This window comes from Phaseolus vulgaris, chromosome 9 (assembly GCF_051622355.1).
Source record: "Phaseolus vulgaris cultivar YP4 chromosome 9, ASM5162235v1, whole genome shotgun sequence".
Classification (NCBI taxonomy): domain Eukaryota; kingdom Viridiplantae; phylum Streptophyta; class Magnoliopsida; order Fabales; family Fabaceae; genus Phaseolus; species Phaseolus vulgaris.
Window position 1 is genome coordinate 40,085,333 of NC_143506.1, and position 26,122 is coordinate 40,111,454.

General features: G+C 31.0%; 1 protein-coding gene across 3 annotated transcripts; it reads left to right on the forward strand.

The window, feature by feature from the left end:
- The first annotated feature begins 21,337 nt into the window (after nucleotides 1–21,337).
- LOC137822533 (B3 domain-containing protein Os03g0120900) lies at nucleotides 21,338–23,829 on the forward strand. 3 transcript variants are annotated; one of them, XM_068627428.2, is made up of 4 exons: nucleotides 21,338–21,437; nucleotides 21,623–21,727; nucleotides 21,920–22,058; nucleotides 22,259–23,829. In XM_068627428.2, exons 3-4 carry the CDS (start codon nucleotides 21,950–21,952, stop codon nucleotides 23,482–23,484), a joined length of 1,335 nt encoding a protein of 444 aa, XP_068483529.1. In that variant the 5' UTR covers nucleotides 21,338–21,437; nucleotides 21,623–21,727; nucleotides 21,920–21,949; the 3' UTR covers nucleotides 23,485–23,829. The 3 variants fall into 3 exon arrangements, with proteins under 3 accessions (XP_068483529.1, XP_068483528.1, XP_090151369.1); XM_068627427.2 differs by having other exon boundaries at nucleotides 21,388–21,437; nucleotides 21,555–21,727; XM_090295243.1 differs by lacking the exon at nucleotides 21,623–21,727 and having other exon boundaries at nucleotides 21,411–21,437.
- Nucleotides 23,830–26,122: the final 2,293 nt, after the last annotated feature.

Consider the following 26,122-nt stretch of genomic DNA (forward strand, 5'->3'; position numbering starts at 1 on the left):
TTTGTAATGCATAAAGATATAAATAGTAATTGTGGTAGAATGTGGAGTTAATTTGGATATATTCTAAAAAATGAATGTGCTAGAAATGAAGAAGTATAATTCTAAAAGAATAGATAGAATAGAAATTGGTGAAGTTGAATAATTGAGTAATGTGTTTGGTTAGATGAACAAGAAATAGGAATATGAAAAAAGAAAAGAAGAAAGAGGAGGCATATTTGGTTGACAAGTGGGTGATTTTTGCTTTCCTTTTTCATTGATTCACACAACAAATTGGAGCATCACCCATTGGTGGACTATGGAACAATCTCATTTTGTTTGGAACCTCATCCTCCAACTTGCATCATCTACTCAATGCAAATATATTCTTCTTCTTCTTCTTTTTCATCATCTTCACATCAATTCATCTCAAAACTCCAACAAACAATCATAAAATAAAAAGGATGATTTTGTAACATTACTAAAAAAATTATTAAATTAAATAGAAACCAATTTTAGAGATAAAAAATAATCAATTACTATATTAATTAAATTAGATACTATCTTAGATCAAATGCAGTTAGCAAGCTGCTTACAAAATATAAAATTCTCTAATTTACTCCTTTTATTTTACATTTCAAATTATGATTAGGAATAATTAAACTCCGGCCAGTTGTAAATACTCAATCTTCTTTCTTTTTTATTAATTGATTTCTATTTTTTATCTCCTAAACATGTGCTTCTGAATCTCTTTATTTTTATGGTTTGAGATTGAAAATGCAATTAGAAAATTGGTTTTTGAACTAAATGTTTAAAAGTATAGAATTAATTAATTTTATTATCTTAAATTATTTCTACTTAAAGCAAATTCTTTATTTAAATTAATGAAAAATATAGAATTATAATTGATATATTTACTATGAGATTGTTGTAGTTGCAAACTAAAGGCAAGTTTGCTTATAACATTATATGAGATTGTTGAAGTTGTAAACTAAAGCAAGTTTGCTTATAACTTTATTTTTTTTCTTACCAACTATTTATTTAAATTTAATGATTTCAGTGGACAATGTATTGTGTATGAATTATAATTTAATAGAAAATATGAATATGAGTCTAAGCATGTCCTCTAGAAAATGATAAAATAACTTATACTGTATATTTATTAAGACTTTGAGTAGTTATCAAAAGTTTTTTTAGTTTCAAATCTACCATTTTTCGTAACTATTGTTATTGTATTTGTTAAGATTATAGACTTTAGATTTTTACAATTCAGTTTTAACAATAAATACCTATTATTATGATATTTAATTCAGTTTTAGGATTTGATTAGTCATGAGAAGTTTTGTTACTATTGTTAGTGGGTAGTTCTAATATTGTTTAGGTTATTCGGTAAAGGCTATATAATAGTCATCTATTATTCAATAAAAGTGAGCACTTTCTCTCATTACTTCTCTGTTCTTTAACATTTGATATCAGAGCTCCATTACGGGGCATGATTAAACCTAGAAAAAGCAGTCTTCTACAATAGAAAATCATGTCAGAAAGTTCATTTGTGCAGCCAAGAGTTCCGAAATTTGATGGGCAATGCTCATGGAAAATTTTCTGCGCTCTAAAGAGTACTGGGGCATGGTTGAAAATGAGGTTCCTGCAGCAACAGAAGGTATTGGCCTCACAGATGCCTAGAGAAAACACATTGACGATCAGAACTTGAAAGATTTGAAAGCAAAGAACTATCTATTTCAAGCATTAGATTGTTCTATCTTGGAGACGATCATTCATAAGGATACATCAAAGAACATATGAGATTCTTTGAAGTAAAAATATCTAGATTCATCATAGGTTAAGCGTGCACACTTACAAGCCCTTCGAAATGAGTTTGAAATTCTTCACATGAAGGAAGGCGAATCTGTGAATGAGTATTTTGCTCGGACCCTTACCATATCCAACAAGATGAAAGTAAATGGTGAGAACAAGGGAGATGTTGTTATAGTTGAAAATACTTTAAGATCCTTGACTCCCAAATTTGATTATGTTGTGTATTCCATTGAGGAGTTTAAGGATACTGACACCTTGACCATTGACGAGTTGTAAAGTAGCCTGCTCGTGCATGAACAACGCATGAGTTATCATGTAGAAGAATAACACGCTTTGAAGATTACTTACACAACACAATCTGGAGGAAGGGGTTGAGGTCGTGGTAGAGGAAGAGGACGAGGACAAGGTAGACAAATCTTCGACAAGGCCACAGTAGAGTGTTATCATTGTCACAAGTTAGGCCATTTTCAATGGGAATGTCCAAGCAAGGAAGAGGCCAACTATGCAGAAACTGAAGAAGCAATGTTACTGATGGCTTACATGGATATGAATAAAGCCCATACAACAGATGTATGGTTTCTTGACTCAGGGTGCAGTAATCATATGTGTGGGAAGAAGGAATATTTCTCAAATTTTAATGAAAAATTTAGAGAATCAGTGAAGCTAGGTAACAACACAAGCATGGTCGTATCAGGTAAGGGTAATATACGGCTGCAAGTGAATGGAATAGCACAGATAATTACAGGGGTATTCTATGTTCCAGAATTGAAGAACAATTTGTTGAGTATTGGGCAATTACAAGAAAAAGGGCTTACGAATTTGTTTCAAAACGGAAAATGTAAGGTGTTTCACCGTGAGAGAGACTTAATCATGGAGACCAAGATGACTTGAAATTGAATGTTTATACTCCATGTTATATCACAACATATAGCATCTACTTGTTTCAATACAATTACAGAAGATATGTGGCAACTTAGGCACTGTAGATATGGCCACTTGATAGCTTTAAAGGCTTGAAGACTCTACAACAAAAGAAGATGGTGAATGAATTACCACAACTTAAGTCTCCCTTAAGACTTTGTAAATATTTCTTGGTGGGTAAGCAACAACGACACACATTTCCAAGGAAGAGCACCTGGCGAGCTTCACAACTTCTCTAATTGGTGCATGCTGACATTTGTGGACCGATCACACCCATTTCTAATAGTAAGAAACGGTATTTGATTACTTTCATTGATGATTTTAGTAGAAAAACATGGGTCTATTTTTTAATAGAGAAATCAGAAGCCTTTGCTGTGTTTTAGAAATTTTAAGGCTCATGTTGAGAAGAAAACAAACTCATTTATTATAGCCTTACGTACTGATCGAGGTGGAGAGTTTACATCACAAGAATTCAATAATTTTTATGAAGTAAATGGTATTCGCAGACAATTGACAGCTGCATACACACCACAACAGAACGGAGTTGCGGAACGAAAGAATAAAACTATTATGAATATGGTTCGTAATATGATTTATGCAAATAAACTTCCACAAAGAGTTTTTGGCCTGAAGCATTCAACTGGATCGTGCATGTATTGAATCGCAACCCAACATTGGCTGTCAAAAATAAAACTCCAGAAGAAGCTTGGAGTGGAGTCAAGCCTTCAGTCGAGCAATTTAGAGTTTTTGGTTGTATTGCTCATGTTCATGTGCCTGACAGCAATAAAACCAAGTTGGATGATAAGAGCTTAAGTTGTGTTTTATTGGGAGTAAGTGAAGAATCAAAGGCTTATCGACTTTATGATCCAACTTCTAAAAAGATCATAATAATTCGGGATATTATATTCGAAGAAGACATGAATTGGGATTAAGATAAGATCTATAAAAGATCCATTATGTGCGAATTGGAATGGGGTGATAGTGAGGAGGATACAATTGTGTTTGACGAAAATGAATAGGGGAGTGAATATGATGAATCTGATCTCGAAGCTGATATAGAAGGGGAGAATTTTTCCTCTGAATCTTTGGCGGACATGAGCTCTCCTAGCTCAACTGAAGAAAGGAATAGAAGACCACTGGTCTGGATGAGAGACTATACAACAGGGGAAGGGGAAGGTCTTTCTAAAAAAGATAATGAAGCTCATTTAGCTGTACATGCAACTACTGATCCTATTCACTATGAAGATGCCTTGAAAAGTGAAAAATGGAGGCACGCCATGGATCTGGAAATAGAAGCAATAAACAAAAATGGCACATGGGAATTGACGGAATTACCCGAGGGGGGAAAGAAGGTTGGAGTAAAATGGATCTATAAGACTAAATTCAATGAAAATGGAGATGTCGACAAATACAAGGCTAGGCTTGTAGCAAAGAGGTATACTCAACCACATGGGTAGACTATACTGAAGTATTTGCACTTGTGGCACATGGAGACAATTCATTTGGTAGTAACACTTGCAGCTCAAAGAGGATGGTCCATCCACCAGTTAGACGTAAAATCTGCGTTTTTACATGGAGAGTTAAATGAAGAGGTTTTTGTGGAGCAACCCTGCGATTATGAGCAAAAGGGACATGAACATAAGGTTTACAAATTCAAAAAGACACTTTACAAACTTAAGCTAGCCCCACGTGCTTGGTATAGCTGTATAGAAGCATATTTCATGAAGGAAGGTTTTGAGAAGTGTGAGTATGAGCATACATTGTTCATCTAGACAAGAAAAGAAGGCAAATTGTTAATTGTAAGTCTTTATGTTGATGATCTTATTTTTAATGGAAATGATGAGTTGATGTTTACATAGTTTAAAGCTTCCATGAAGCATGAGTTTGATATGGCAGATCTTGGTAAGATGAGGTATTTCCCTTGGTCTTGAAGTCCTACAAAGATTTGATGGTGCTTTTATCAGTCAGAAAAAGTATGCATTGGAGGTGCTAAAACGGTTTGGAATGGACAACAGTAACTTTGTTCATAATCCTATTGTTCTTGGCTATAAACTCATGAAAGACGAAGATGGAGTAAAGGTGGACAAGACTTACTATAAACAGGTTGTGGGTAGTCTCATGTACCTCACAACAACTCGACCATACATGATGTTTGTGGTAAGTCTTATTAGTAGGTATATATGGAGAATCATACTGAACTTCATTTACAAGCAGCAGAAAAGGGTCTTGAGATATTTGAAGGGAACAATTGGGTTGGGTATTTTTTATAGGAAGGGAGGAGATGATAAATTTGTTGCTTACACTGACAGTGATTATGCTAGAGATTTGGATGAGAGGGAAGAACACATAATTTTTATTGAGTTTAGGTTATGTGTTCTTATTAAGTTCAGGAGCAGTTTCATGGTCATAAAAAAAAACAACCAATAGTAAGTTTATCTTCCACCGAGGCATAATTTATTGTTGCGCTTTATGTGCATGTCAGGCATTATGGTTAAAAGAAGTGTTGGAAAAGCTGGGTCAGAATCAAGCCAATCCAACTATTATTTACTGTGATAGCAGTTCTGCAATCAAACTCTCAAAGAACCCAATTATGCATGGTCGTAGTAAGCACATAGATGTGCGGTTTCATTTCCTTCGAGAGCTCACAAAGGCAGGTTTTGTGGAATTGGTACATTGTGGCACAAAGGAACAATTGGTTGATGTGATGACTAAACTGTTGAAATTGGATGTTTTCTTGAAGCTAAGAGGACTATTAAGAGTTTGTTATGAGAAAGAGATAAACTGAATACTAACATTCAATTTAAGGGAGGAATTGTTAAGATTATAGACGTTAGGTTTTTACCGTTCAGTCAACAATAAATACCTAGTATTATGGGTTTTAATTCAGTTTTAGGATTTGATTGGTCATGAGCAGTTTTGTTATTGTTACTAGTGGGTAGTTATAATATTGTTTAGGTTATTCTGGAAAGGCTATATAATAGCCATCTATTATTCAATAAAAGTGAGCGCTTCCTCTCATTATATCCACTATTAAAAAAAGGCTTATCTTTTTTTAAAATTGTTAATTTGTTTGTTATAGATTGGTGTGATTGTGTTTATATGATGTAAGGTTAAGTTGAGGAACTCAAATACAAGTCAAAAATTGAAAAATAAGTAAGGAAAAATAACAACAAACATGAAAACTAAAATATATAGCTAAGCAAAATAAGCATTGACCTCGAAGTAAGCATCAATGTTATGTCCATTTTAATGGCAATTATAATCGGGGATGGCGAAATAAAGTCAACAAGAATTATATGTATTTTCTTAAGAATAACATTATGCTTAAGAGTAAGTAAACTCCATTTTTTTTTTGAGTAGAATGATGACAAGAGAGAAAACAAAGATGTTTTTTATTCATTATGATTTACTATGATATTTGTGTAGTTGCAAACTAAACCCAACATACTCTATTTGGTTATAACTTTATTTGTTGCTCACCATTTAAATTTCATGATTTCAGTGAAACATTATCATGAATTAATGATAAATATGACTTATCCTAGATATTGAAGCAACTCCTTTGAAAATGTTAAAATAATTATACTATCTACTTGTTAAAACTTGTTGTACTTGTCAAAAGTTTCAAAAAATACTTAACAAGAATCTAACTCTTTAATTATTTTTCTTATATGTGAGAGACTACGTTGAGTTGAGACTTAAACCAATATATAATGAAATGTATTAGAATAGAATAAAATAAACATTATACTTTTAAGTATTTCATGTTAACTCTTTTGACTTTAATTATATTTCTCATTGTAGTTTTATTCGTGTGTGAGTATCTTTCCTAAAAGATGATATTTAAACAATTTAAGTAAAACATAAATAAAGAATCAAAAAATTATTTCATTTCAATCTTTTCTAATATGGTGAAAATTATTGTAAGAACAATTATTATATAGTCTAATTTATACATTGGAGACAAGGTTAACTTTGATAGCACAATTAGTGTTAATCAAAGTGTATTTTTCATCATATATTTTTATATCTAATGGAGATTGGAGAGTGGAAATAGGAAAAATGAAAATGAAGTATAGCAAAAACGTTACAAAATATTGGCAAGCCACTCAAAATATTTTTCCAAACAAATATTAAGAGGAATATCTATGGAGAATCTTTTGTAGATGAGGGAAAATGTGAGAAATCTTTTATCTTTAGGAGAAGAAATGGAGAGAGACACAGATTTGACGTAGTAAGATTTAAAGAAGTAGTGGATGAAAGAGAGTTGACAAACAACTACAACAAGTAGTTATAGAAAACATTAGGTTTAATATACCTATTCATGAAACAAGGAGGAGGGAATGAATAAGAAGGGACATATCTGCAAGAGAAGAAGATAAAAAAATGGAACAACAAAATAGTAGGAAACAATAAAAGGATTGACAATCCAAACTACAAGGAAGAGGTAAGAAGAAGCTTTGGAGAAGTAGTTTTACATAGAGGAGGAAGAAGTAAATAAGTATGCCAAAATAAAAAATGACACACATGTGGAAGAATCACAAGAGGCGGGCATGCCAAACTACAACTCCTTCATAAGACATGTTTTCTCCAAAAATATCTAAGCAAAGTTACATCCATACACTTCACTCTGACACTTTTTTATATTCTCTAATAAATCAATCATTTGAGTCACACCATCAATATAAGTAACAAGAATAAGTTAATGTTTGTCAAGCAAAACCACAACTTTTAATCAATACCTAACTTTTCCTTTTAACATTAACACCAAAACTCACAAAACTTCATTACACCATGATCAACAAAAACATCATTGAACAACTACCATCTATTATTGAGAATTGCATATTTACCATCATTTTTTCTGGAACCAAGATCCAACACATGCCTCTATTTTCCACAATTCGAACAAGATCGTTTAGCCTTTCAATATCAATTTGTCAATCATTGAATACACAAGATGTCACAATGACATTACTTGCTCCCTTTTCTATAGTGTCAAGTTTAATCTCCCTCCAACTTTTAGATGACTAGGATAAACACACAATCTTTCCAGTAAAAAAAAAATTCTTAAAGGGTTTGCACTAAGCTTGATGACATGACCATTTGTGAATTCATATTTTTTTGTAAAGAATAACATAATAAGTTGTTAACTTTTCAAACTCAAAATTGGTCACAAGATTCGACCTATCAATCCCTTTCAAGTCTGGTATGGTGGACCTCACAATTCTAGTATGGTTAACCTCTCAATTCGTTTCCTTTTATAAATAGTAACATACTCAATAGTTGACTTTTCAAACTCAAAATTGGTCACAAAATTCGATATGTCAATCCCCTTCAAGTCTGGTAGGGTCGACCTCCTAAATCACTTTTTTTCTCATTGTGAATATCGGTACAAGAATAAAAATGAATTATTCATTAAATAGAAGGAGGAAGAATGAGAAAAGAAAAAATATGTCAACTTTATACAATCAACAATAAAAATTTAATAAGAGGGAGTACTCGGGGTACTTCAACCCATGTACAAAAATTTCTTATGCTAGAGAAATGAGGTTTCCAGGTAAAAATGACCAAAACATAGTCATATTCTGCAAATATAATTCTGATAAGTTTAAACCTCTTTTAAAAAATATTAGGATATTAATACATAAATCAAGCTATCTATCAAAACAATCCAGCAACTTAGTAACAATAATTTTGTAGACTTAAGTACCCAATAAAAAAATAAATTAAGATAAAAAAGAAAAAATAATATCGATCACAATCATTTTATTATTACTAATGTTTTAGTAAAAAATATAATAGATAATTTCTTTTCATATCAATCTCTATCTATATATATTTTCAACAACTAATATCTCACTATCATATGTTAATTTTTTTCTTCTACAAATTTAATAATTAACGCATGTTTGAATACTTACTCTATCTTATGTGGTTCATGATTTAAAAATCATTATTATTTTTTTACTAATTTCTAAACATATATTTTTGGTAATAACGCCACACATATATGCAAATTGTCAAGCTAAATATGCATCCATCGTTAATATCATGAATTATATATAAAGGCAAAGATAAAAATTAATAATTATATAACCCGATTATATAATTTTATTTGTGATAATGTGAAGTAAGATTAATAATGATAAGACTCAGTCCTTTAATATAACATTATTAATATTAATTAATTATATAATTAATACTAGTACTTAATAAGTCGTATGCTATTGTTAATTTCTCTTCGCATATAGTAAATAATCAATATAATATTTTTAGAAACACAATTATCATTCAGGAAGACAGTTTAGTTTCAGAAGAACAATAATAATTAACATTAATCACTTGAAATTGATTATATATACATAAAATAACTATAAATTGAATAGAAACATATTCTCCTGTCTCACACTATTATATTTTTCTTTTATCAACAATAAAAAATAAAATAAATAAAAAATAAAATAAATGAGAATATTAAGATACTCCAACCCATTAAAAATAGTATTAATGTAAATAAGAGGATTTTAGTTTCCTAATCCTCCAACAATCTTGAATAGAAAAACAAATTCTTCCACAATTAAGCTTCATGCAAATTTGTGTACAACCTACAATATCTGCATTAAGAAACCTTTCTTCTAAAGAGAAACATAATATATAAAAATGAAGTTAAACAGCGAATTGGAGTTTACTTTAATTTTTTTAATTGTGTATGTGCATAAAATAAATGAGATGTAATTTTTATGTTAATAAAATATATTTATAGAAACTAGATTCAAAAGAACTTATGAGAAACTCATTTTAACTAATGAAAGAAACGTTTAAGCTTCTAATAAGCTTCGTTTTTTTTATTTGTTTTCATAAATTTTAAATTTTAAAGATGTAATTTTTTTTAAAGAGTGGTATAAAGTAAAAAATGATGTAATGATCTTATCATTGACGTCAAGAAAGTACTCGACCCTTACCTTGAACTTATCCGGTCTTTGCCAATAAAGAGGAAACTGAGGAGTATAGTTTAAATATAAAAATAACCTTCTTTTAGGATCTTAGAAGCATTTTAGTTTAAAGAAATTTTTAAAGAAAGAGATGCAGATGGAGATGGAGAAAAGGGGACCATGTTGAACACCATTTAAAGATGTGGTAAACTTACATGTGGTTGGGGAAATTTGTAGAAAATGACATAGTATTTGAAAAACCTTCAAGAAAGCCCAACTATTAGGATGAATTTGACTAGGAACCACATTCATGGCTGTTATATCCTACATTTAAAAGGAGAGAGAGAAAAACAAATGTTGAGCTCTTTAAAGAAGAACTCATATTTTTTACAAACCCTATCATCAAACATCACAAGTCTCGATCGTAACAAATTCAACCATATTATTAGAGCATATAGTGAAAGAAGAAATAAAGTCTTATACAAACTCTTTAAAGATAAAATTAAAGAGACAAATGACAGTCTCTCTGAGAATCCAAAAGTACTTGAGGAAGGATTAGAGGAATTTTGTCCTTCCTTTTCGTCTTGGCTACACATGGTTCAACAATTTCTAGTACCATGCCAAGAAACCTTTCATTTAATCGCTTTAGAATAACCAATCACGAACATTCTTATTAGTAATTAATTTAGAATATAAATTAATTAGTAGCTAAAACATTGGTAGTTCATGTTAGATATCAATTTAGAGATTATTTTATAATTTTTTATTAATAAAAATTACTTTAAATATTAATAATTAGTGATTACATAAATGTATTTTAAATATTATATGTTAATACTTATTGTATGATTAGTATTAATTGGTGAGTTGTAGTTATTGTTATGTTGTAAAAGTTGTAGTTATAATCATGTTATGAAAAATTGTATTGTTTTCATGTGACTGAATGTTAATCTTTCGAAAGTCATGATTCATATATATATATAGTTTGAGATGTGTTTCGTTTGAAGACTTTATATTTTTTTGTTTTGTACTAATTCTAGCCTCATGTATATTTTATACGTTTGTCATTATAAAAGCATTAGAATTTTAAAACGTGAACAAACAAGTATATAAATTCTTATACAATAACAAAAAATCATTCCACCTAACTGCAATTTCAAAACATCACAAAGCATACTTATCATTATATTAAATTAGAGACCATTTTAGTAACTAAAAAAATTAATTTTTATTATTGTTAAATGGTTTCTAAATTGATATCTACTTAGCTACCAATGTTTTAACTATCAATTATTTAGTTTCTAAATTTGGTAGAAAAACCGTTGCTATTTAGAAACCATTTAACAATAATAAAAATTAATTTAGAAACTATTTTTTTTTAATCTATAAAATGATCCTTAATTTAATTACTATAACAACTAATTATTTTTTGTATTTAAAATTAGTTTCTATTTAATGATTTAATTTGTGACAGATTTATGCAGAAAAATCTCCATAATTTTCAGCTTTAAGAAACTTATAACACCATGCCATTCAACCCCTCATTTCCTTCCATTTGCACTCCCAATTCCTTTCCCAAATAGACCACTAAAGAAGCTAAGATATCCCCTCTGTGCTGCTGGAAGAGTTTCTGCTTCTCCTTCTCTTTTCCTACTAACACTCTTCTTTCCCATTTATGTAAATTTATATTTTGAAAATTTTCAAAGAAATTATGCATAGGGATACTTCAATTCTTATTAAAAAAAAACTAAAAAAACCTTATGATCTCACCTCGAAAAGAAGACTTACTGCAAATGCAAATCAGCACAACAGATAAGAAAAAAGTAAACAATGTATCCTAACAAAATAACTTAACCCATATGTTGGATATTGTGTATTAATTTAAGTAGTATATTTTCTTCTTACACATGTTTATAAATGTATTAGTACTTTTTTAGGACATTGCAAAATCAGTATAATATATGAGGAATATATTAATGATATGTATACTAGCATATAAAAGAAACATAGTCATATAAAATTCAACTTTTGAAGACAGTAAGAAAAGAATTATGAGTTGAAAAGATAATAAGGTAAAGTGACATGAATCTTTTAAAATATGGTATCTTGAGATATTAATGATATGCAAATATACTTATCCTAACATACACATGCATCTACCACAGAATGCAATATTAAATGATAGCTTTCTCTCATGCTAGAAATTTTTATGCAAAACAAAGATCCACATTCTTCAAGTTACACGATCTCATGTTCTTGCTGCACAGAATGATCACATGCTCTAAGAAGCCAGTCACTGCTATCATACTTTTTACTTGTTGAGTGCGTGATGTGTTACAACAAACTATAATATTAATCAAAGCATATATAGCTTTATTAGACAGTAACAGACCTAATTTAGTTGTCAGTAATAGTAATCTCCTCTTCATTAACTGTCAGAATGTACCCAATAAAATAAAATTAGGGAAAAGTTTATGATAAAAGCATTGCTGCATATGAACATGTTGTTAAAGCTCAGAAATGGTAACTGTGAGATAAATAGTAGTGAGAATGGAAATGTGTTGTGAAGAGGAAATTAAGCAGAAGAGAAGAGTTGAATGTGTGTGTGAAAATGGGAGGAAGAGGATGAATGAGATGGAATGGAAATGAGGAAGAAAAAGAGAAAGAGAAAGAGAAAAGAAAGAATACAGCTTGGCAGATGGGTCCAGGCATAATTATAGTCATATAATTTTGCAGTGCAGTGGAAAGCAACAAAAGAGAGAAAGAAAAGCAACATAAGGAAGTGTAAAACATGAATAAATGATAGAGAAGAGAAGGGGCTGGGAGGGGGGCTGTAGCAGCTAGTGGGCTAAATTTATTAGAGTGTAGGCAATTGAAGATTGGAAAGCGACCCAACAGGGAGAAACCCCAACGGTTTTCTCAGAGGGTAGTGTAGTAGTGAGGGGATGATCCTAGTGTGGGGTTTGTTTTCTTTTCATTTTTCGGTAGAACAGAAGAAGTGAATGAATGAATGAATGCAGGAAGAAGGAAAGAAGGAAAGAAGGAAAGAAAGAAAGAAGCAACAGGGTAGATTTACTTACTTTCTTTCAACCCTTATCTGATCTCATCTCATAAATCTGAACTCTAATATTTACACATATACATATTCTTCTACACCTACCTAGCCAGCTGCATGCTGCTGCAGCTATTATTTGGCCTATTGCAAATATATATATTGTACTCCTTCTTCTGCCTTCCCCTACCATACTGTGCCCCATATATATAGTTATATAAACATCTCAAATGGAATTATTTTGGTAAACTCGCCACCACTGAATAAAGTTCCTTTTCCAGCAATCTGGTTGATTTGTATAATTGCATGTGTCCCCATTCCCTTACATATGGTCCCACCCCTCTTTCTGTGGTCTCCCTTTATCCTTTGGTTTACCAACTCTGCCTGCTTAATTTCTCCCTTCACTTTGTCCTATCTATATTGCTAATGCTAAACACTTTTTTCACTATTTTGGTAACCTATTCTCTCCCTTCCCTCTCTCTCTCTCTCCAATCTACTCCATTCTCACCACCAAATCCCTGCATAGATCTGCATATCAATGATATATAATAATTAGTCCCTTCCATATTCTCCTCAAAACTTTTAATTAACCCACCCTCTCACTCTCATGGATCACCATTCTTTCTCATCACTATTTTAGTTACCAGCAAAAATAGTATTTCAACATTAACTCGCAAGGAAACTGGACCACCATGTGCCACAGTTGAATATTTTCCCATCAAATTTAACCACACTTTGTAAAATTGTGCATGCAACTTTTGTTATTTAATTACCGTCTCTTCACACATTTATTCATTTGTTTTCAAAAGAAACAAAGAAAGTGGTGATATTTATTGGAATCATAGAACTAACAGGTTTGGTTATTAAAGCTGTGAGGACAAACAAACCACTGAGCTGGAAATTGTGTGCGTGTGCAGTGTGGGGGATGATGATGAGAATACAAGAAAGAAATCTTTGTCTAGTTTATCCTCAACTGTGATGAGATGCACATGAGTTTTTTTAATCAAAAGTTAAGCTACCATGGCCATGATGCCCTATAAATATTCTTTAGACTTTTGGCACATGATGTGGTATATATGCAAATAAGTTTGAAGCTCCAACTGGAACCATAAATTGTGCAGCAAAATAACTTTCTTTACCCTTAATATAATACATCTTTTATGTTTATAGGATTCTAACATGAGTTTTAACATGATTTTTAAGGATAACAAAACAAGGGTGTTGATTAATTAGGTCGTTTTCAACATGTTAGTTAAAGAAAGGCAAATATATGAGACTGTCATTTCAAAATTATATTACTATACACTGTCAATTTTAAAAGTTATATATAACTAAAGTGGCTTTAATTTGAGACAAAGTATAGCCCAAAAGCATTGATAATGCTCCCTACTTTGTCAATGTATAAATAAGGAAATAAATGAGGAGAAGAAAAGAAGAGAGAGTCTAATCTCAGGTTGGATTTTGCAGTGTAACATAACATTGGCAAGTGCAGTTGTCTCTCTACAAGACAAATTTATGGTTTATATCCTAATTCTTTTCATCCTTCCATTTAAAGCACTCTTACACCAACCTATACTTAAGTTTTGCAAACTTTTCAATTCAAAACGTACAAATTTACTGATCAAACATAAAAAATGGAATTTGTACAAGATTCAAATGCATAATTGCACACTGTAGGGTATATATAAAACTTTTCTATTTCTTACTGTCTTTCACTGTGGTTTCTCAACTATTTTGATCTAAAAGACCAAGTTATAGCGAAAGGTTGTGTTTTTGAATTGGGAAATTCCAAATAATTTGGAAGATATTATTTTGATAAATTGGAACATAAATGTGACGGGGAAGATATAGAAATATAGAGTCAAAATGATTTTTTTTTTAAAAAAAAACAAATAAATAAATAAGAGATATTTTATGAATAATATAACCCTATATAAAATTCTCTTTAACCTCCTTACTCTAACGTATAAATATAAAACTTAACCTAACCTATGATACATTCACGTGTAAATATAAACCATTAAAAATAACTCATTCAAACTCCTCTATTTATAAAAAAAAATCATTTAATAATTTTTCAAAAATTTCATATAAATCAGTGGTTCAAGACACGAAAAAACTATAAAGCGAAAATGATAGTATAAGAAGGATGGATTTATTTTAAAAGGAGATTGTTAATTATGTTTTATAATATGAAAGTTTTGTTAAGCAAATAGGGCAGTGGAGTTGCTGTGCAGCCACCCTACAAAGAGAGAAGGGGGTCCGATGTTTGCATTGAATACTTGGGATATTCATTCTCTACTTATTTCATTTTTTAAAATTTATTTTTAATGATTTTCTATATATATATCCAACACAAATATTTTACCATTTTAAAATCGTGAATAATAAAGTATAGGATCAACAAATTTAGATATTTTTCATTCTTTAAAAATATCAAGTTTTTTATTTACAGTATTTTTATTTGATATTACACCAACATTAATAATTATAATTAGTTTATAATATTCTTACAATATTGAGATAATCTTAAAACTCTATTTTTAAATTTTTTTTTTTACATTTTATTCTCTTTTGTGTAACGTGTATTCTTATAATCTTACATATTTGTATTTGCTAAATTGATATGTACCTACTTTTGTAATTGGAAACAAAAGTGAGAAAAATTGTTTGGATTAAAATAAATAAATGAGTAAATAATTAATAGTTGATTTGAATAATGTGACGAAAATAAAAGAATTAAATTGATTAGATATTATAATAAACTATCAAAATAATCATAATTAAAATTGATTAAGAATGAATAATAATTAAAATATGATTAATTATGAAATAAAATAAATTATAAAATATTAAAAATTTACTTGAAATGGAAATTTAATTTATTTAAGTAATTAATTGAAAATGAGTATTAAATCTCAATTTCAAAATACAGTCGATAATTTAAAAGGTATTTTGACCTTATTATGTTTAGTAAGATTAATAACATGCATGTATATAAAGTGAGCAAGTTAAAAAAAAATGCATAATTGATTAATTTCAATTCTCACTCCAAATATTTCCATCTTCTAATCTCCTCTTAAAACCAATAATTCAAAAGGTGAACAGTAAATAATTGAAGTTAATAATAATTGGCTGTAACACTTTTATTTTAAAATATATACAAGTTTGTAACGTATTTCTCAAATCAATTACATAGTATATTTTGGAATAAAAGGATATAATTAAAAGTGTGATAATAATTATAGAATAATAGTGACATTTAGGTTTTTAATAATGATTTTCTTATTTTATTTTATTTTATTTATTTTACATATTACATCAGTAGTTGTAAAATTGCAGTGTATCCTAAATTAGTAATGCTTTTCTCATTTTCCATAATTATGATATAGATAGAAGAATAGAGAAAAAATGTGGTCCAAACTTCAAGAAATGCATCGAGTTGAAGAAAGCTATCTTCTGAAAAGACAACAATTGCCACCTACCCCTAATTTATTGTCCTCCTTTCTTAATGTCATACCATCTCGTCTCTTCTGCAACTATTTTTATTTTCTTCAAATACTTTTCTAACATGCTTTTTTATTCATTTTAAACACTCAAACTTTTTTCCTTGCCCAAATGTCGGATTTCATAATATATATCTATACATATAATTTTATGATTTTTTAGGTGGATAGGATAATTTTTGGTGTCTTCTATTGATGTTAGTTTTGTGATACCATATAGGTGATTGACAGTAAAATTTTATACTTGTTGTGTCTGTATCTGAAATGAAATGAAGTGTGTATGTTATTGAATTCGGTTTTGTATAAGAGTTGAATCAATTCTTAAATTAGTTATATTTTTTTTTATTGTTAAAAATATATATTTATTTACATTGTAAAATATCTATTTAGTGACATATATAAAAATACATACTATTGTAAGTAGCTAATGCAGCTTCTAAAAATATATTACAATTTTGATAGAAAATGGATGAATTTTGTGTGTTAATTTTGTATAAAGAAAATATGAAAGATTACAATAGGAATAGAAAGTAAATGAATGAATTATATATATTAATGAATGTGTATACGTGGGTAGAAGGAAGTAAGTTTTTATAAAGATATTTAAAATTGGAAATATGGCATGTGAAGGAAAAGGGGTCCCCAATAGATTTTTGTGTGATGGTGATGGAAAGTGGGGCTTCTTCATTCAGATGGCAAAGGCAAAGGCAAAGACATGATCACCTTATATTACTCCTAATTCTCAAACTCTCAATTATAAATTCTAAATTCTAATTCTTCTTTTCTTACTCTTAACTGGAATCTAGCTACCTAGGCATGCATGCAATTGTTTTCTTTTCTGTCATCCACATGTGCTTTCTGGTGTGACATTTCCTCGGAAAATTCTTGGTAAGTGTTTTTACCAACTGTTTCCACTCTAATTCCAGATCCCAACACAACCCAAACCTCTTTTTTTTCATCTTTTCTTTGCTTAATTAACCATCATCTCATTCTATTTCTCTTTCCAATTTAATGCCTTCCCACTGCCCAATTAGGGTTTCAATTAATGAAACCAGGAACACAGATAAACACCCTCATTGCCTCTTTCTCATTGCCTCTTTCTGTTGCATATTATTACATTATCTCCTCTCAAACAAACAAAACTTCAACCTCTTATCTTATTAAACAACTCTCACGGGCTTCTAAAAGTTACTTCTACCTCATGTAATGTTTTCAATGTCACATCATTTTCACTATTTTAACTATATCAACTTCCAACTATTGGAGTTTCTTCAATCAATCTCATAATAATAATACTTTTATATTTTACTATTTATCTCTATTCATCTCACCCCACATAAATAAAAAAATCGGTGAAACCAGAGAAGAAAAGGTAGAGTATGGTTGTGTGCAGAACCATTATTTGCTTTCACAATAGCTTTTTTTTAAGAGATGATCTCAAGACATAATTATTGGAGTTTCTTTTGAATATGAGGGTAACATAATAGAACAAAAAGGAGGACTTTAAATTGATTAACTGATATAATATAACGACTAGTTTTCATGCAATCAATCTAAGACAAGTCATAGGTCTCTCTTGTGTCTCCTGCAATTTCATGATGCTATTTATTGGTACTCTTTTTTATTAAATATGTGTGGCAGAAGCTTTAGAAAAAAGATAAATGTTTTTTTTCATTTAAAAGAAAAATATTACAAGGAGAGTGCAGAAGAAACAATAAAGAGACTCACACTTATATATGTGATGAGCTGCAACCTGCCAGTGCATAGAATTGTAATTGGAATATGACTAGACACTATTCCTCTTGCCAAGGCAAATGCAACTTGTTTCATCCTCTTTTCTCTTTTCTATCTCTACAACTTGAGCATGACAATGTTAATCTTTTCACTTTGCTTGTCTATATCATAGATTCAAATGTGTAATTTATGGTGATTGGAGGCTCATATAGGCAGCAGATCACAGTGGACCACTTGATGATATACACTACTGGCTACTCATAAACATGTAGCCAACTATCTGAGTGTAGTTGTAGGTATCTAAGTGATATGCAAAATATTTTATTTTTCAGATTTTCGATAAGCTTAAGGAAAAACAGAAACGTTTGTTTCAGTACCTGTGTTCACTGCATATATATATATATATATATATATATATATAATGAAAACAAAGAAAGTAGTAGAGTTATAATTATTCCCTAGCTTACCCTTGTCTCTCCCAAAGACCAAAGATACACGCAGATCTGATCATGTATATTTATGACATTATTTATTTTCGTGGTTGTCTATGTATCTATCTATATATAAAAGAAGACAAGTGATTATTAATTTTGTTCAATAATGTGTTCAACTATATCTCTTTGTCTTCATACATAGTTAACTAAATACTGATTTCAGGTGAGCCACTGCAGAATTGAAATTACTTGTAATAAGTACACCAATACAGCACCTCTCTCAGTGCTGTTCAACATATATTTCTATGAATGAGCACCATGTTGAAGTATCTGTTGACTGATTAATTGAACGTGCATGCAGAGAGGGTTTATGAATGAACTGGGTAGGTGTTAAATATGGTTAAATGTTGTGGAAGAGATTTTGTTGATAATTTGAAAAAGAGAGTGATGAGTGATGAGTAGTAGGTATTGAAAGAAAAAAAAGTGAGGTGCAGGGGAGCAGGGAAGTTAATGATTAGTTTTACTCACACTCATCGCTTACAAAAGAAATGGTTAGTTCAGATTGCATTCATTTCGACTTTCACCTATTTCTCCCTCTTCCTACTTAGAAACAACTGTTAATTATGTTTTTGGCTTCACACAACTACATATTTAAAACCTACTTCTTTTCTTCAAATGCCAATCTTTCAAGTTTAAATATGTTACAAAAACATTGATGAAAGAGGAATAATTCACTGAAAAGGACTAATCTAGCACGATGTCAATAATAATAATAATAATTTATGATTAAATAAAAAAATATAAACCTATTTTAAACTATCAATATATGTTATTTTTTTAAAAAAATTCTCACTGACATAATATATTAAAGGGTAATATTTTAATCATATTTTTTTATTTTTTAATTTAAAATATTATTATATTATGATAATAGGTTGTCAAGAAGTGAATGTGATTTGTTTTTTCAATGTAAAAATATCAATATATATATATATTATACTCATAATATTATCCAGCGGTATATATGTAATTCGAAGATAATAAAACCATCTCTTCGTATAGTTTTGTGGATAATTTTTTTATTGTTTTCGAAATGTTCATAAATTAGAGAGCTGATTTTCAAAGTAGATTCGTTTTTTTATAGATTAAAAAATTAAATATCCTGTTCATTTACTGCTTTATTATTGTTTTTCGCATTAATTTTTAGTGATATATATATCATGTCTTCTGTTTTGTTGAAAACTTATGGTTTCTTTAAGAAAATTGTTCTTAAGCAAAGACTAAAGATTTTATTAGACAAAGTTTTTTAAAATGTTGTGGCAAAAAAGTCTCAAAAAGAAATTGGAGTGAAACCCATGTCATGATTCTATTAAAAAAAATGAAACCTAAAATGGCCTAGCAACTTTCGAAAACTTTATCATAGCATAACAAAAACAACTCTATATATATTAATAAAAGTATAATAAATATTTTGAATAATTTGTTTGTAGTTTGTACACAGAAATTATAGCACTCTGCATAAAATTTTAATATCAGCGTTTATAAATCTTATAATTAATTTATTACATTTAAAGTAATCTTTTATTAATTTGTCTCACTTAAAGTATAATGATTTCTTCTGTTCATTTATAATGTCACGTTATGTTTGAGTGGTAAATCTTGTTAAGTAAAATAATTAATATTGAACTATTTTTTATAGGAAATTGCATTAGAGTTATCTAATTAATATTAAATTTTTATTATTAATTGTGTTAGCAAATTACTTGGAGAAATAAGTAATATATATTAAGAGTGACCTTATTTATTTATTTATTTATTTATTTATTTATTTATATATATATATATTATATAGGAGGGTTATAATATATAGTAGTCTGGAATTAAGAATTAAGAGTGAGAGGATGAAGAGTTTAAAAAAAGAAATGATATATTAACCACTTGTATTACTTTACTATCCTATTTTTCTGTCTAAAACTTATAGTAGTTTATGAAATGACAAAAATAACATTTTCTCGTATTATTAATAACAAGTTGTATATTGGAGTAAGTTGTCAAAATATCATTACTCTTTTCGATTAATCATGACTTTTTTTTGTGAGGTTAGTGATTATTCGTTTCGATTAATCATGACTTTTTTTGTGAGGTTAGTGATTATTCGTCTAGGTGTTTAGAGAAGTTGTTTGGTTTTTTATTTTAAAAGAGTTGAAACACTTTTTTTTTATGTTTTTTTATATTTAATTTATTGGTTGATGATAAAGAAAATAAAAAAAATTTGGTGACTTTAACCAATGATTGAAGTTTTTAACATAGGAATAAAATAATGATAATTGAAAGAGAAATGAAAGGTAGGGCAAAAGGGTCCTTGCAGAAGAGAAGAAGGGGAAGGAATGGTTGGGTTGGAAGAGAAAGTTATAGTTTGCATGTATGAAGTGAATTGTTAGAGTAAAGAGTGTTGAGGGAAGATTATGCAGAGAAAAACAATGAAGGAGATGATGATGCAGTGGAAGTGCAGGGCCATTTGTTATATAGTTTAGCCATTTCCTTTTCCTTTTCTTACCTTTCTCCCGGGGACCATCCACAACACACTCAATCAATGACACTAAAAGTCAAAAAAAATAAAATAAAATAAAAACTGTACTCTCTGCATTATATATATACATACACTACCATTGCCATTTTCTCTGCTACAACTAGGTAGAGCCATGTAGTTTAGCCCGTACTCATATGTATCAGCTGCCATAACATAATTATCATTGCTTCTCTCTTTGTATAATTTGTGAATAAAATGAGGTTGAAATGGAAATTGAAGAGAGTTAAGTTAAGCTCATTGCTTCTGGAACAACTGGCCTTTTGGTCTCAACCCAGAAGCATATGTACTGTACAGATTATACCAAATATGATGAAAACGACAACTTGCTCACATGACCACAATACCCACATTATTCATGGCCCCCACGTAAGTGTAGTAATCTTCTCTCTTTCTCTCTCTCTCTCCCACCAATAAAACTGGGTTCCAACAATTTTTTTTGCTTCTTTTCCTACTTCTAAAGAACCTTCCTGTGAGGTAACTATACTTATAGCTAAAAAATCCACACACACACACTTCCCCTTCTCTCTCACACACACACACAAACTCTCTCTCTCTCTTTCTCCATCTAACTCCTCATGTTATGCTTTATAGGGTCAGCAGTATATAACAATAAGATGACCCCTTTTTGAATTCTCCATTCCATGGTTGTCTTTCTTTAGGGTTTGGATTTGGAGTGTTGTGGTCAACTATGAAGGCACCGACGGTTTTAATTTTTGTGTACTCAGAGTCTGCTTTTGTTTTTCTTTAGAGCCTCAGCAATCTGGGTAAAATATCTTCCCCAACCTACAGCTATGTCTTGCCAACCCTTTCTTTTCTCAATTTTTCTTTTTTCTTTTCTTCCTTTCTTCTTTCTTCGATCGCCTTTATTATAATCTTTTCATTTTATTATTGTTTTTGTTATTGTTTGCATCTTTTTTCCATTGTTTTTGCTGAGATCCAGAGGTTGTTATTAACAGAATTGAAGGTAGGTCAGGCATAATAACTCCATGGACTTGATACAACAAGTTAAAGGCAATTATTCTGATAGCAGGGAGGAAGAGGAGGAAGAGGAAGTGGCAGAGATTATGGGTATCACCAGAGAAGCAGAAAGCAGCAGTAAGCTAGCTCTATTTCCTTACCCCTTTTAATTTCTTCATCGATCTTCTCCGACAAATTAATTAACACCTCTCTTTAATTAATCATCCTCCTCTTCTTCTTCTTCAATTCTTCATGTCATAAATATTCCCTCACTCACACCTTCAGATTTTTTCATGGTTGCGGAAGCATTGCCACTAACAACATTTCACATGAATTAGGGTTACACCACCAAGATGCCGCATCCAATTTTGGAAAGAAGCTAGACCTGATGGAGTTGTCACTCGGGAGCACCAAGGAAGAGGAAAGGGAGCGCAATTTGCAACATCATCAGCATCATCATCAGCATCCACAACAGCAGCAGCATGAACATCATCAACAACATCATCACGAGGGTCCCGGGACTTGTTCAAACGCGAAGGAAGCAGTGGAGAAAGAGCAGATGTTTGAGAAAGTGGTGACACCGAGCGATGTGGGGAAGCTGAACCGGCTGGTGATACCGAAGCAGCACGCGGAGAAGTACTTCCCCCTTGATTCCTCGTCCAACGAGAAGGGTCTGCTCCTGAATTTCGAGGACCGGAATGGGAAGGTGTGGCGGTTCAGATACTCGTATTGGAACAGCAGCCAGAGCTATGTGATGACAAAGGGGTGGAGCCGTTTCGTGAAGGAGAAGAAGCTTGATGCAGGCGACACCGTCTCCTTCCAGCGTGGTCTCGGCGATATGTATAGACATAGGTTGTACATAGATTGGAGGAGAAGAACCGATCATGCTCATCCTCCCTCTGACCCCTCAGCTTCCCCTTTGTTTCTTCCCTCCATCAGATGGTACTCCCTTCCCGCCACCTCCCCCATCGCGCCACCCCGCTACCACCACGATCACCACTTTCACCATCTCAATTACAGCAACCTCTTCACTTTTCAGCACCAACACCAGTACCTCGGCCATGTTCATGGTGCTGCCGCCACCGCTGCTTCTCATCATCACAACAACTACGGCGAGCATAATTCGGGATCTGGGCCTGGCTCACTCTATTACCTCAGGTCAATGGGTGGTGGTGGTGATCAAAACATGGGAGGGAGAGGGAACAGCATTGTACCCATGATCATCGATTCTGTGCCGGTCAACGTGGGTCACCATAACCACCGCCATGGGCATGGCGGAATGGCGAGTGGCGGAGGTAGTGCCACCACAAGCAGTGGAAAACGACTGAGGCTATTTGGGGTGAACATGGAGTGTGCCTCTTCGGCCGAAGATTCTAGAAGCTTGTCCTTGGGTTCGGGAGGTCACGTGACAGTGGGAAATTCTCTTCCTTCTTCTTCTTCGTCTCTACAGCAACGTCTGAGGATTCCCCATGAAGACCCCCTTTCTTCTTCAGCAAGGTTTGGGGATCACAAAGGAGGTAGCGGGACTTCTCTGCTGTTCGATTTGGATCCCTCCTTGCAGTAGTGATGAAAATAAATTCAACATATCCACCAATAATGAATGGAGAAGATGTAGTTTCGGAGTTAGTTGAACTAGCTACCATCTCTTTTGCAGCATTATTTTTTTCTTACTTAATTTTCTTTCTTCTCTCACCAAAGGAAAGACCTCCAAAACTTTCTTCTTTATATTTTTCTTCTCATTCTCCTAATCAGTAAGCACTAATATATTAGCAGCATAAGTTAGCGTTTGAACAACTTCTTCTTGAACTGCACGAAGCGATAGACTAAGGAATATGAGATCTCCATTAGCTGCAAAACTTCAATTGTGTATAATGCAACACATATAATATATTATATTATTTATAATTTATCACGTATATTTATATAGATATAGATATAGATATAAAAATGCAGTTGCTGTCCCCTTATTTTATTGCATTGGTATATACTGTTACATGTACTCTCTCTCTTTCCGTTCACTGCATTTAATGACACACAGAAAAGCTTGTTGCTTTCTTCTATATCCTCCAGTGTTTCTGTTAGCGTTGTTGGGTTGATGCGGTTCACAACACTGATGTTTCTGCTGCTGCTTAGTTACAGCATTTTCGCTTGCTGATAAGGAGCAGAAAGTTGTACAGCTGTAAAATGGTGAATAATTAATTTTATTCTTCTTCAAACATTCATTTATATATTATTTTCATTGTTTCCTATGCTGTTGGTGTTATATTTAATGACTAGTTACTCCTCCTTTATATATCCTCTTTCAACTATTTCTTCTCTTCTCTCCAATTCAGAAACTGCCACCAGCTTTGGATAAACCCAACTGCATGTGTGTAGATTTGTTCTCCTTCTCCCAAGGGTTAAAAAAGTAAGTATCATCTCAATGCTCCCCAACCTAAATTTTCACTTTCAATCACCTCTTTCTGCTCTCTCATGCTTATCATAATAATGCATTCTGGTTTAGTCATGTTAGACAGTTTTAAACAAGAATGAAACAAGAGTTTAGTTTGTGGAGTTGATTAAAATATTAGAGGGAGTTTGAATGGAGATTTGATGAATTTTGGTTTGAGGTTTGAATTTGATGAAAGAGATTTATGGACATTGGTTGAAGTAGAGAGCTAGGTTTGAATATTAATCCCACATTTATTACAAATAGACTGTTCATAGCAGCATAAAAAGGAGAGATTAAACGGAATGTTATTGGCAGTGTAGTAATTAAAAGCACTAGAAGAGACTAAGGAGTAGGACTTTTTTTTAGCTACACACTTCAACCTGATGCTTTTCTGTCCAAATGCTAAGAGTATCTCAGATCTCCCTTTGGTGGTGTCAATGTCCATGTCAACTCATTCAAACCACTGCAAATTTAACTCTCAAACACCCCAAATTAATTTCTAATTTAAACTCCAACACCCAAGAAAATTCAAAATCAAATATATCATTCATTTCATTTTATTCATTTTTTTTTTATAAAAATATATATATCCTTCCCTTTTCCATTCTTATTGTTAATTAGGTCATGCATCAAATAATCACTTTCTATTTTGAAATTATGATTCATAGATCAAAATAAACAAACCTTTTTTTTATAGCTTTATTCTAATTATTTGTGATGTATTTAATAAAATCATTTATTATAAGGCTTTAAATCTAATTGGAGGTTGCATTAACATAATCTATAGTAATCTTTTTATATATTTTTTCAAATACTTCTTTGAAACTTACACACTACTGTCCAGTAACACTGCTTATGTATTTTTTTTATTCATTAACATCTATGTATGTTTTCCAGTGAGCTTTTCTATTTATTAGAGACTTTGCAGTTTCACCTACATTGAACAAGGTAAGTGAGTATTTCCATAATTTACTGTTCATTATGCAGCTTATGATGTTCATAGTCGAACAATCAATAAAAAATTTTATGAAAAATTAAGATGATATATATATATATATATATATGAATTTTTTAATAAAAACTTTAAATTCAGTTTCTTAACCATTTCATGCTCATTTAAACTGTTTTCAGAAATATAACTTAGGTTTGAAAACATCATTTGCATCCAAAAAAATCACATATATAATATGAAAAGTATAAAAGCTAGGATTGGTAACATTCACTTTGACACAAACCAAGTTGATGATTAACTTTAAGAGATACTTAATTATAAAATTTGTAACAAGATGAATGACAATTCACTACTAACAACTACGAAAAGTTTTGTCAAACATGAAACCAGGATTATGACATGTCATATATAATTTGACTCATTAGCTTATAGAAATAGATTTGATTAGTTGGATTAATCTCTAGTATTAATTATTTGCTTCTACTTCACATTTTAATCATAAAATAGTTGGATATATATATATATATATATTAAAATTGTTGGTTAATAATTATGAAAACACTTTGTACATATCAATGAAACAATGTCTGTAATATACACTGATATATGTTCAACCACTTTCCTATTAATGTTTGATAGCTGTGGTTATTTATGGCGAAGCTATAGTGGAAAAATAACCTTAATTGATGAAAAATCAAAGATGTGTTGGTCATCATTTTTTAGCAGTGCAATTTAGAAATATGTTTGGTTTTTCAATATGTATGCACCTTCTTTTCTTGAAGAGGGTTTAGTTACTATCACTTTTAAGTTATGAAATGA

Bases quoted from the DNA above. Each gene is read 5' to 3' on its own strand.
- LOC137822533 (XM_068627428.2), top strand. From the start codon at position 21,950: ATGGACTTGATACAACAAGTTAAAGGCAATTATTCTGATAGCAGGGAG. The intron at 22,059-22,258 runs GTAAGCTAGCTC...CACATGAATTAG, and splicing joins CAGAGAAGCAGAAAGCAGCA to GGTTACACCACCAAGATGCC.